The sequence below is a fragment of the Clupea harengus genome, chromosome 4 (genome assembly GCF_900700415.2).
Source record: "Clupea harengus chromosome 4, Ch_v2.0.2, whole genome shotgun sequence".
Lineage (NCBI taxonomy): Eukaryota > Metazoa > Chordata > Actinopteri > Clupeiformes > Clupeidae > Clupea > Clupea harengus.
Window position 1 is genome coordinate 14,359,783 of NC_045155.1, and position 12,395 is coordinate 14,372,177.

General features: G+C 43.3%; 2 protein-coding genes across 2 annotated transcripts in view; one reads left to right on the top strand and one right to left on the bottom strand.

Moving 5' to 3' along the window:
- Positions 1–3,476, bottom strand: part of clcnk (chloride channel K) — an 8,055-nt gene extending 4,579 nt beyond the window's left edge. The window contains exons 1-8 of the mRNA XM_031565536.2: positions 3,314–3,476; positions 2,947–3,078; positions 2,490–2,618; positions 2,201–2,340; positions 1,741–1,818; positions 1,564–1,639; positions 496–621; positions 123–207 (exon numbers count right to left, since the gene is read on the bottom strand). Of these exons, the coding sequence (XP_031421396.1) occupies positions 123–207; positions 496–621; positions 1,564–1,639; positions 1,741–1,818; positions 2,201–2,340; positions 2,490–2,618; positions 2,947–3,078; positions 3,314–3,461 (914 nt within the window). The 5' untranslated portion in view covers positions 3,462–3,476. The remainder of the gene's footprint in view (positions 1–122; positions 208–495; positions 622–1,563; positions 1,640–1,740; positions 1,819–2,200; positions 2,341–2,489; positions 2,619–2,946; positions 3,079–3,313) is intronic.
- A 6,443-nt stretch (positions 3,477–9,919) lies between these two features.
- On the top strand, positions 9,920–12,378 carry hspb7 (heat shock protein family, member 7 (cardiovascular)). The gene is made up of 3 exons (XM_012826092.2): positions 9,920–10,333; positions 11,346–11,479; positions 11,624–12,378. The coding sequence occupies exons 1-3, from the start codon at positions 10,162–10,164 to the stop codon at positions 11,801–11,803; spliced, it is 486 nt and encodes a 161-aa protein (XP_012681546.1). The 5' UTR covers positions 9,920–10,161; the 3' UTR covers positions 11,804–12,378.
- Positions 12,379–12,395: the final 17 nt, after the last annotated feature.

Here is a 12,395-nt window from a genome sequence, read left to right on the forward strand (position 1 = left end):
AAGCATTAGCTAGCACCTGCTACTTTAGCTTGTTGAACAGAGAGTTTAACATTGGAATACAGAACAGAGCCCGAAGAAGAGAAGATAGGGGTGGCTCTTTGTGTAAAGTTCTCCAGACTTACCCCAGAACAGCAAATGCCAGTATCTCTACAGGTTGGAAGGGCAGGTTAGTGGAGTAAGTAGTCTTAAACAGGGCCTGCACCGTCTCTGCAAAAGGCACAAAAATCACAGACCTATATCATCTGCCTCTCACCACAACCATTCCCCACCCTCACCTTTTAAAAAGGAAACTGTAATAAATGATGTGATTATTTTCAATTCAATACAGACAGAATTCAATTCAAGAACCCTTCAGTGTTCCATTACGGCCTCTGGGGAAATGAGGGCCCGAGAGCGGTGATTCAGTTTTGGAAATGAGATTACGGCCCTGCCGCTCTTGGGCCGTCTGCCCAACAGGGGGCGCAGTCGGTGAGCCGCTCCGGGTTCCTCACTCACCCTGCTTCCCGCCGCAGACGGACAGCAGGTGGAAGGCGAGCGCTCCAGAGGCGGCTGCCAGGACGCTGGGGTAGTAATCTCTCACGGCGTAATGCGTGCCCATCACCTCCACACTAAACAACACTCCTAGGATGGAGAGAGAGAGAGAGAGAGAGAGAGAGAGAGAGAGAGAGAGAGAGAGAGAGAGAGAGACAGATGGGGCAGAAGGGAAAAGACGGGAAAAGAAAGAGGGTTGGGAGAGATATGTCACTTATGCTTGCTTACAGAGTGATTGCTGGTTCTGCTCCCACGTACTTAAATAGATAGATAGATGGATACTTTATTAAACCCGAGGGAAATTTTGGTCATCCAGTAGCTTATACACATATACACTTATACACCTCACCGACATAAATCACATATATGCTCTTGTAAGGGCAAATGTTACACCCAGGATGCTGCGCTCGTCTAGTGAGCGTTGTTTAGCACTACCGTCTGGGCAAGTATGGCAATCCAGACTATTCTCATATGTAGTTCCACATTGGTGGAACGAATTTCCTAGCACTACCAGAGCAGGGGCGTCCCTCTCTACCTTTAAGAAGCTCTTGAAGACCCAACTCTTCAGAGAGCACCTCCCTTCCTAGCTTGCACTTCGACTAGTACTTAACTTGTACTTACAATACATTAAATACAGACATTCCTGCACTTCTTTTTTCTATTTCTTATGTAAAATAGTATTTATTGTTACACTAGGTCTCCATTGCTCGTACCTTGACTGTTCTCTCCCTTGTACGTCGCTTTGGACAAAAGCGTCTGCTAAATGACTAAATGTAAATGTAAAAATAGAGGGAGAGGCCAGAGGGGCAGTGTGACGGAAAAGTGAGGAAAAAAGGGGTGTGGAAAGAGAGAGAGAGAAAGATATTGAACAGGGGCAAGAAAAAAAAGAGAGAATGCAGAGAAGGAATGGGAAAGGAAGCATACAGTATTGCATATCAATTTCACACATGAATGACTACAGAACTGATGGTTGACATCTAATCCAAGGAGGAGACAGACTTCACTGCTTCTACTGGATCGTCTCAGCCCTACCACTGATGGGAGCACCGAAACAGCTGGCGACCCCTACTGCAGCAGACACCACCAGTATCTCCTGTTTAGGCTTCCCCTAGAAGAAACAACAGGCCAGGAGGGACAGGGGCATTATGGTGGCTGAGCCTCAGTCGCTCACTTTGTCATCCATTTCATAAATGTGTTTTTAATGAATACCTCTTTCACACTTGCGGCAGAGGCACACAGACGGTATAAATATGCTCCCAGCATGGTCGATAAGTGGACAAACGGACCCTGGTGAGAATGGCAGTAGGGAGACATACAATAACAGGTGGAAAAATAGATGGAAAATAACAACACAATTTGAAAATATTTGTTTTGAGTGCATGTCTCTCTTTGTGTGTGTGTGTGTGTGTGTGTGTGTGTGTGTGTGTGTGTGTGTGTGTGTGTGTGTGTGTGTGTCTGTCTGTCTGTCTGTCTGACTGTGTGTGTGTGTGTGTGTGTGTATATGTATGTGTGAGAAAGAGAGAGAGAGAGAGAGAGAGAGTGTGTGTGTGTGCAGACAAGTGTACTTGGGCAGACAGGTGTGCTGTTGTGTGTGTCTTTGTATCCAGGTGTGTTTGTGTGGGCGACTATCTACGCAATCATTAGCCCATGCTTGTCACCCGCTAAATACCACTTTTCCCAAGAAGATGGTGCTGCCTGCTGCCAGCGAGCAGGTGAGCCCCACCACCTTGGCAAACAAGTGCGGCAAGGACAGGTAATCAGGCAGCTCCACACCAGCGAGCATGCACCTCACCTCCGGGACCCCCGAGCCTGGCACAAAGAGATGGCCACCGCAGACACAACATTACAGAATATCCGACCCTGTCAGACCTTCACGCTACTGAATCATTTAACATTAAACACATGGATTGCAATGTGCATTGAGTTGTTATTGTGGTTTTCCTCTAAGATGCACTGACCTGCGGAGTATGGGCAGATGCTGTGAGAGAAGCTGGTGGAGAGGGCACAGAGGGAGGTCGGGTACAGAGTCCAGCACAGGAACTGCAGCACAGCATGGCCCTCCAGGTGACTGTACAGCCACTGGTGAGCTGGGGTGAATAAGACATCGCATCCGTACACATGTAGGTAGATGTTTAAACATAGATTCATCAAATATTAATTTAGGCTACATATGTAATCTTAGATGTTCTACGTATCAGGATCTTTAATCCAGTTATTTGAAAAACAACAACAACAACAACAACAAAAAGTGCCAATGAACAACTACACAAAATGAAATCTGTCGTGCAAAGACTGAGGTCAGAAGAGTGAATGAATGCTGTCAGCTGTGTTTGGCTTCTCCCTGTGGGTGGGAGAGGGCTGGCCTGTGATGCCCCGACTGAGGCCTGGTGAGTGGGAGACATGTGTCAGTCTCACCTCGCAGCAGCTTGGCCACAGTGAAGTTCATGCAGAAGCTCAGGAGAGCCGTGAGAACTCCCAGAGCAACGTAGCAGAGCCAGTGCAGCCCCACCACTGAGCTGACAGCGGCCTGAATGCGCTGCATACACTCTAAACACAAACACACGTAGACACACACACACACACACACACACACACAAACATATACATAATTATACATAATATACACAAACATATGTATATGTATATCCACATGTGAGAGACCCATATGAATTCTCAACACACTTGAAGCATAATCATGTGTTTGTTTGTACACACATACACTCCCACAAGTAATATACATAACTCTATGGTGTGCATTACTGACGACTGACATAGTGCTAACCTTTGACCATTGATCGGGAACGCCTACATGGTTTTCTGGACTGCATGTTGGAGACCATGAGCATTTCTTCAGCTTGAGTAACACTGTTCTCCTCATCCATTCTCATGTACTCGGCAAGCCTCTCTGGACCACACTGAACCTCCTTCATCTTTTTCAAAATATGAAACTGTAATTAAGCTGCTTATCAACCAATCAGTCCAGTCATATCAGTGCTGTGCAGTGAAGTACTTTACCTGCATTTAAACGGAAAAATGGATTAAAACAATGCTTTAAAATAGATTTCAGCAGAAAATTGATTAGGTAACAATGATTCTAATCACTGTAGCAATTAGACATGCCACATAGAGGTGCATAATATGCTGGCACTCTGAGATTCTTCTGAATGAAGAGTGCATTACAAATTAAATGAATTATTATTATTATTATAATATGATAGGAAATAAAAACAGTATTGGAAAACATATAAAAAGACTGAATAACATATTTATATATATGCGTAATGTAACCCTGTAAATACTGGCACATCCGATGTTGGCCGGAAAATTATGTATTTTTTGTAATTGGACCTTTTGACAAAATACAAACAAAAAAACAAGCAAACAGTAATTTACATATATTATGTTTATTTGTATCATACTTGACACATCAGGAAATATATTGATTACAAAATGTTTATTTTAAAAACAAAAACAAATGTTGCTCATTGCATTTGGAACATTTTGGAATATTTTATGTGGATTGGTTCTTGTTTTCACAAATGGACCTTTTAAAAACTTTTTTATTTGGCCTTGTCATAGGCAGAAAAAAGGTTTTTGCTTCTCACAGTGCTCCCCAGTGGTCAAATGACACAACATTTTTGCATCACCTCAGGAAGGGGTATGAGTTACTACATGAAGGCGGCCATTTTTGACATAGCATTCAAAGAGCAGAAGGTTTTTCAGGAACGTATTGATCATATACTTTACATTTCCTACGTTTGCTCACATCTCCTAAAGTTCTATTTGGCTTGTTGAACAAAATTGTTACCTATGGCCAATCAAAATCCATGCTTGTGTAGATAACTGATCTTAATGGAATTTTGTAGGCTCATTAATACTGGCGTATGTTATAATTTGCATATGTAATTCATATGTTGAAATATGGCTTAACCATTAAATGTACAGGTCGGAGTATTTACAATTCTTGGGACTAGAGGCCATATGATGTGCCGTGCGTCCAAAGAATGAGCTTTTGTGAAATTTGACCCTGAACACCACAAGGTATTGGCTAGTGAAGCACTAGATTTTTGCATTGAACATCATTCACTAGGTGGTGCTACTCCACAAATGAGTCATGGTGAGCTTGGGTGATGTGCGACCCAGACGCCAACTTGCCATTGTACATTTTGACCAAACAGTTTTTGCCCAAAAAGTGCTTTGTGCAGAGCCTACTTCAGGGGACGTTAGCACTAAGGGACAAGCCCACCTGGGGACACAAAGCTTATTATCTGTATCAGCCATGTGGGGCTACAATCATGCAAGAGACATGTGGATTGGTGAAGTCTAAGTCTATGATCAAAAATCAGTGTAAAAAGAAAAAAACTTGAACATTTTATGACCGCCTGTAACAAAATAAACAATAACAACAATAAAATCAGAGTAAATTAATCAAATCCACCATTTTGTGGTTGCTTGTTTACTTGTACACACAAATAGAGTTCATTTTTAACAGATGCACAGGCCTAATAATCAAATTCATCTAAAATAAGTCTATCAAAGTCTAATCAAATCTTAAAACATCTTCACTCAAGCAGAATAAAAACAATCACAGAGGCAGAAGTTCACTGCAGAATTGTCTCTGCTGTCTGAGTTGCTCTGTAAATGAGATTTACCTTAGCTGGCTCACTCAACGCTTCAGATGTCATGAAAAATGAAAAGCATAGCTCACCGTTTCAGAGTGCTCTCAGGCGCGCTGTGTACTGACCTGAATGTTAAATGTCTGCACAGATGTGACAGGCCTACCTGAAACGAGCTGGTTAAAGAACACAAAGTCTGTTTAATGTTCAACTCATTAACAGCTAAAATGACCTCCCAATGCCATTGCTACAGGGCAGACTGGCTTAATCGGACGCAAATGCTTCATTTGTTTACCCATTTATCTACGTGTCTCCAGAAATATATATGGACTAATAATAGTTTCTGATATTGTTTGCCACCTTTTCATGTGTGTGTGTGTGTGTGTGTGTGTGTGTGTGTGTGTGAAGTGTGAGGTCTTCTGCCTAGAAGACGAGATGAAACCAGGAGGTTGAGAATGTGACCTTCATTGAGGCTACCGCAGAACTGCCACATCATTTGCCGCTTGAAAGGACACCATACTTCACAAGTCTCTTTTAAGACGAATAACACCGTGGTGATTTTTTGTTCAGGATGTGCTGCAGCAAAACGCGTTTGCTTTGTTGTGTGTGTTACCCGAGTCTCGCTTTTCATTAATTGGATATTTGTGCGCCTGCAAATTGGATAATCAGTGCACGTGCACAAACAAGGAGCTGTGTAAATGCACCTGATCCCACTGCTCCAGATGCAGCTGTCAAGGCCTTGTTTCCATATCTATTTCCTGTTGGGCACAGGAGTCTGGCACATGCAATTATTTCCATGAAGTGGATGTTCACTTCTTTATTCAGAAATATAATGTTATTGGATCAGCTTACATGTTTTGAAACCATGGAAACAACAGCCATGGGATACAACTAGGCAGAGAAAGTGGGTCATCACTCATCACTGCCACATCTAGCAAATGCAGTGGTACAAATTCTAGTATAAGTGCTGTGTAACTGAGGAAATTGGATTGCCAAACGATCACAGCCTTTCTGAATGTCGCAGCGTGCTGTGAATATTGTAAAGGTGGCCAATAGGTCATATCCGCTCCATGCACTGGCAGCACATTAAGGCTGGACTGGTCAATAGGGTATAAATAGGAGGCTGCTGCATACTGGCCGTACTATGCTGAGGGGTTGAAGAGTAGAGGGGGCCAATCCATACAGAGCACTGGTGTTCAGAGACAGAGAGGACGGTTCAAAAGATTTCAAGTACCGTATAATAATACAACTACTATAAGCTTAACTCTCCACTCATGAGGACGTAACCTTATGCTGTTGTAACCGGCAGATTTATTTAAACATGAACTATTTGGACATGAAATTGATTCTTTGGACTCAAACAGCAGTTGAAATGAATCTCCCGGGATGAAAACTTTGAAACCAGTTATCTGTTTATTTTTGAGACTTTCAAAAGGGGCCTTTTTTCCACCAGCTCTTTGCCTTGTCTGGTTTCTTTAATACTTTAATCCATTTGACGCCCAATAACAGCCCGAGCTGAAAATACACAGCTGGTCACCAATCCTGATCCTGCTGTGTATAAGAGAGAACTCCAGCCAAACTATTATGAAATAAATTCCTCTGTGAGACCTTATACAGACTTTGTGATTGTGAATCAGAGGAATCCATTCCGGCCTTATCATATGTTTGTACTGAATATCCCCACAATCTAGCACTTTCTATTCAAATACGTAGAAAGCAGTGGAGAGGCTTTCTTGGGCTTTGATTAGAAATAAGAAGTGTTTTATATTCAAATGTAGAAAGTACATTTGAAAAAAAAGGAAATAAGGAATGCCACTCAGAGAATGCCAGTGGAGATGGAAGATGTGTGTTTGCTTGTTGATAGCTTATTAAATTTCTCTCTCCTCGATGTTCTTTCTCTCTTCAGTCACAGGGGTACCATCATCCACATGCATTACCTGAAACACACACACACACACACACACACACAGACACAGACACAGACACAGACACAGACACAGACACAGACACAGACACAGACACAGACACAGACACACACTCACACACTCACACACACAAAATATCCCCGGGGACAAGCTCGACTGAATGACAGACCACTGATGATGTTATTGATGTTTAGCCCCTGGCGACTTTTGTGTCGTCTCCACTGGGAAAGTGTGTGTGTGTGTGCGTGTGTGCGTGTGTGTGTGTGTGTGTGTGTGCATGTGTGTGTGTGTGTGTGTGTGTGTTTGTGTGCGCATGTGTGTGTGCGTGTGTGGGTATCTGCCCACAGGCGGTCGCCCCAATGAGTGGAGGAGTCTGAGACAGCGGTGCGGGAGAGGATGATCGTCATATTCTCATCACAGCCCCTGACTGATGAGCTGCTGCCCTTTGTCACCCTTCATTTCTCTACCTCTCTTTTTTCTCCCTATCGACACCAATTTCAGAGGCACAGAGGGGCTGGCATGATGTTTGCACGCAGGCTGTGATTCATTCATTCAGAATCAATTTCGAGTTAGGAAATTAGGAACGTTTTTTGGAAAAACAATCAGCTCCTGAACAGACAAGATTGCTTTCAAATGGTGACACCTAATCGCTGCCATACCTTTAGTATGTCACCAATAACTGTGTTTACTTGTGTTTGATTATAGCATTGGTGTTGTGCCGCTCCCCTACCAAATGCCACCACACCATCCTAGCCAAAATACACAAGCACACACACACACAGTGGGACAGATAATAGGCCTGTTATGTAATACCTAGCAACTGGCAAAACACAAGCACATGCAATGTAACATGAGAAATGCATGTTTTTGTATGTGCATGTGTGAATGTGTATGTGAGTGCGGTCATTGTGCAAGCACAGTTGTGTGTGTTCAAGAGGGCATCTGTTTCTGTGTACGGTGTGTAAATACTTTCTGTAGCTTCGGTCTGCCATAGATTTTCACATTCTTGGGAGATAATGACAATAAAAGCAAATACCTCCAGCTCATAATGAGTTTATTGCAATGACCTCTGGTAAAGGTCATCCAATGTCATTTAGAAACCTAAGGGATTAAAGTGTTGAATATAAATTTCACTTTTGAATACCGATCTTAACCAAGAGTCCACACTGGGACCGATCAAAACCCCAAACAGTTGCTCTCTCTCTCTTCCTCTCTCTCTCATCTCTCCAGAATAGAAGCTCTCGAGTCGGTGACGCACTCCAGAGGGGGGAAGTGGTGAGTTGCTGGGCTGGATTTAGACGATTAGTAAAGGACTTTAAAGTTTAAACTGATAGGGCCAGAAAGAGTGTGTTGGTACATGCTGGAAATTTCATGACGGGGAAAACTTTTCCAACGCCCTTCCTAATAACAGAGCAAGGGCACTGAGCACAGTCAATTCCTTCAGTGCATCACACACCCGTAAGCCCTTCACTAATGCCTCTTTTTGCACTATCCTTTGACTGTGTTTAGGGCGTGATAGGTACCCCTCCCCAAGGATATAAGACATTAGCATGTATGCGTCAGCATATTACTGAAGTTGTTCCTCACACATCAGCCCTTACCCCAAGGTCTCAACCTATCCTCAATGGGTGTTGAGTGTCTGGAATTAAGTCCTGAAAAGCGTCCATGACCTCTACAGTGTCCCAGTTCCTTCTCCCCCACGGGGTTGTTTTCATGTTTATATTTGTCAACGTAATATGATCCTGTTCCATTTCATTTTCCCATGTTATCTTTGCCTTGTTTTATCACATTCTGCTGCGTTTTCTGATTGAAATATATTGTTCAGTGCCCTTGAGTGCTGAATAAATAAACCATCATTAAAAGTCAAGTAAATCAGGTGTTTATATTATTGAGTTGTGAAATTATATTTAAAATCTGAACAGTTGACAGGGCTGGAATGAACCAGACTAACAGCCAGGACTGTGCCATCACACTTTAACCGTGTTAAAGATAAAGATTGATGTAATTGATAGCAACATAAATGGGTTGGCGTGTAATACATATTAATAGTTATTGTATGCAGCGCAACAAATGTTGCCGTGATCCTCTTGAATAACGTCACACAGCCATGTGCTGTCCAACATTCCTTCCATCTTTTTAGTCAACTCTGTTTACACCTCTCTTACTCTCTCTATCTCTCTCTCTCTCTCGCTCGCTCGCTTTGCCTTTTTGAAATTATTTGAGAAGACTGACTGAATGACTAAAAGACAAGGGAAATATTATTTGTGACTATTTTTTATATTGAATCAATATATTACGTTCAAGTAACAACAAGATTATAATGAGACCATATGTTTGATTTTGAATATTATCAAATAGTGGTCATAAAAGCAGTTCATACAGTGATTGTCAAATCAAAATGATTTTGAAGCCATGAAGCCACAAACCAATACCATTGCATAACATGAAAAATACATCCTATGAAAACAAAACAAACAGATGGAGAACAAAAGAGATCATATGGATAAGGATGCAGAGGACGTGTGGGAAAGAGGGAGAGAGAGAGAGAGAGAGAGAGAGAAGGCAATGACTATTTCTGGGAGCAAGTGTCTGGAATTCCAATAGTGGGCTCAATCCCTCCCTCTCTCTCTTCTTCCCTCTCTTCATCTTTGTCAGGGACCCTTTGCTCCACTCTGAGCAATCATCAGACAAAACTTTTCCAAACACAGACCCCTCGCGTCCCCCTGCCTCAGATGATAAATATAGCATGCTGTTATCCCTCTGTAACGTCCTGATTACGCATACGCTCAGTCACACACAGACACTCACACACACACACACATTCTCACGCACACACATAAAAGCCCCTCAAATAAGGTGCATACCTACAGACACAGGGACAAACCCTGTTGAAGTTTCTGCAGGAGCTCATAGTCACAGAGACCAGAAGCTGGAAGTGTGATATCCCCTGATACTGGACTAAGACTTGAGAGCTCAGAACACTACGAACCTCAAACACCATCACACACTGGACTTTCTTTTTCTTATTTTTTTAAGGCTTTCCTCTAGGTGGATAATATACAACTCAACCTCAGCTACCCCAGAAATCAATGAGTGTGCCCAACTCTTCTGTCTACCGATCAGAGCGCAGTTTTCATCAGACTTCTTCCTCTTCCTCCTCATCCTCCTCCACTAACCCCTACATGGATAAGGGCCGGGGAATCTTCACTGACGACTTCGGGTCTTTCATGCGGCCACACGAGGATGCCCTGGGTTTCTCCAGTGAGTTCACATTCCATTCTCTCCTTTGCTACCTAGGATCAATACCGTCTAAGTATGTGCCATTTAACGTATGTGCCAGTGTGGATCAATATCAACCGCAACAGGGCACAGAACAGAAGTTCGCACTGTGACAGCTTTCAATGCAGTCAAGCAAGTGTCAAATAATTATTAAATGGCCTCCGACAAGGCACTGTCTATTGAAGCCAGTCCACCATATACGTGTGTACTGCATAGTGGAAGCAAGGTTGAATAAAGTGCAGATCACAGTATGCTTTGGGTTTGTGCCTGTGTGTTCTTGTGTGTATGTCTGAGTAAATGGCCTGGTTGAGTCAATGTGCATGTGTGTGTGAGTACATGGAGTGTTTGAACACAGAGCGTTTCGGACCATGTGCTCCCCCCCCCCCCATCACTAGTGTATGCTTCTGCTGAAGTAAGAATGGACAAGGAGGGGGAGGAGTATGAGAAGGGGGGCTATTTTGGTGCTGTGACTGCGATGCCCATGTGTTCCTGTAAAGGAGCGTCTGGATTTGAAGGGGGGGGGGGGGGGGGGGGGGGGGGGGCAAACGTGCTCAAGGGAATATTTGGGAGCAGGCCAATTCTAACGGACTTCACAGATGGAGAATGACTGAAGGGACGCCTGTTGGGAGGGGGTCCTTGCAGTCTGTTGCTTGGTGACTGATATTCCAACTGCCAGACTGGGAAACAGACAGACAAATGCACACATATGCCATGCTGGAGCCATATTTATGATCTGGAATGCTCATTTACAATTTGAGAACATATGGAAACGCTCATATACAGATGACAAGTTGCCAGAGGCTGTTCTCGTAATAAATATGGCTTTAAAAGATATACTAGGAAGCTGTGGCTAAATGGATTGTGTATACTCATGTATTGCTGGTTGAGTCTTCAAATAAACCCTTTTTTTATGTTGGGAAATCTATTCTGCATAAAATACCAGTAACTTGACATAGAATAAGACAGACCTTCTCACATTTCATTGCCTCTGTAGGTCTATCTGGGACTCCAGGAAACATCAAAACACTGGGTGACACGTACCAATTCACAGTAGATGTCTGTGACTTCTCCCCCGAGGACGTGATTGTCACCACTTCAAATAACCAGATTGAAGTCCGTGCAGAAAAGGCAAGTAGAATGTCCTCTAGACTTAACCTTTTTTCAGGAACAATTATAATGAAGTGATTCACAATGTGGTCCTATTAGGTATGAAGTTATAGTGAGACAGTCTCTTACACAACCGTATGGCCTCACCCCCTTTGTTATTCACAGTTGGCAGCGGATGGCACAGTTATGAACACATTTACCCACAAGTGCCAACTGCCGGAGGACGTGGACCCCACGTCTGTGACGTCGTCTTTAGGGCCAGACGGGGCCCTCACCATCAGGGCACGCAGGCGCCCCTCCAAACTGGAGCACGCACAGACCTTCCGCACCGAAATCAAGATCTGATTCTCCTGTGTGTGGCCTCAGCAGTCCCTGCGCACACACTCCCACTCTCTCTCTCACACACACACACACACACACACAACCAGATTCCATCCTGATACTGATTACCGTGTTCCCTCTTCTACTCCCATGTCGTCTGTTCTCACAATCAGGTCTCAACAATTCTCCCATTTCACATTTGTGCACGGTGACACATGCATGCAAAATCCTATTTTACCAGAACACAGCTCACAGCACATTTTCAAACCTCGCTGCCAGTTCTCACATACAAAGAGTCTAGGCTGCGTATTTTTCTCTCTCTCTCTTTCACACACATAAACACACACACACACACACACACACACTCGCACTTGCATGACACTCTTGTGACGCAAAGACCATAATTGGTTCCTTTAAAGTGGAGGCAGCTGGATGTTGCCACAAAGACTCCGGAATAAACTGAACTGGTGGCTGGCAGTGACAAAATCCTGACTGATGCTGGATATCTCCATTCAGCATGGTTGGTTGTTATTTAATACCGTAAAATTAATGTGTTGTACATTCTAAAATGGTGTGAAATTAAAAAAACTAAACAATCACTTGCTTGTTCAGTCCC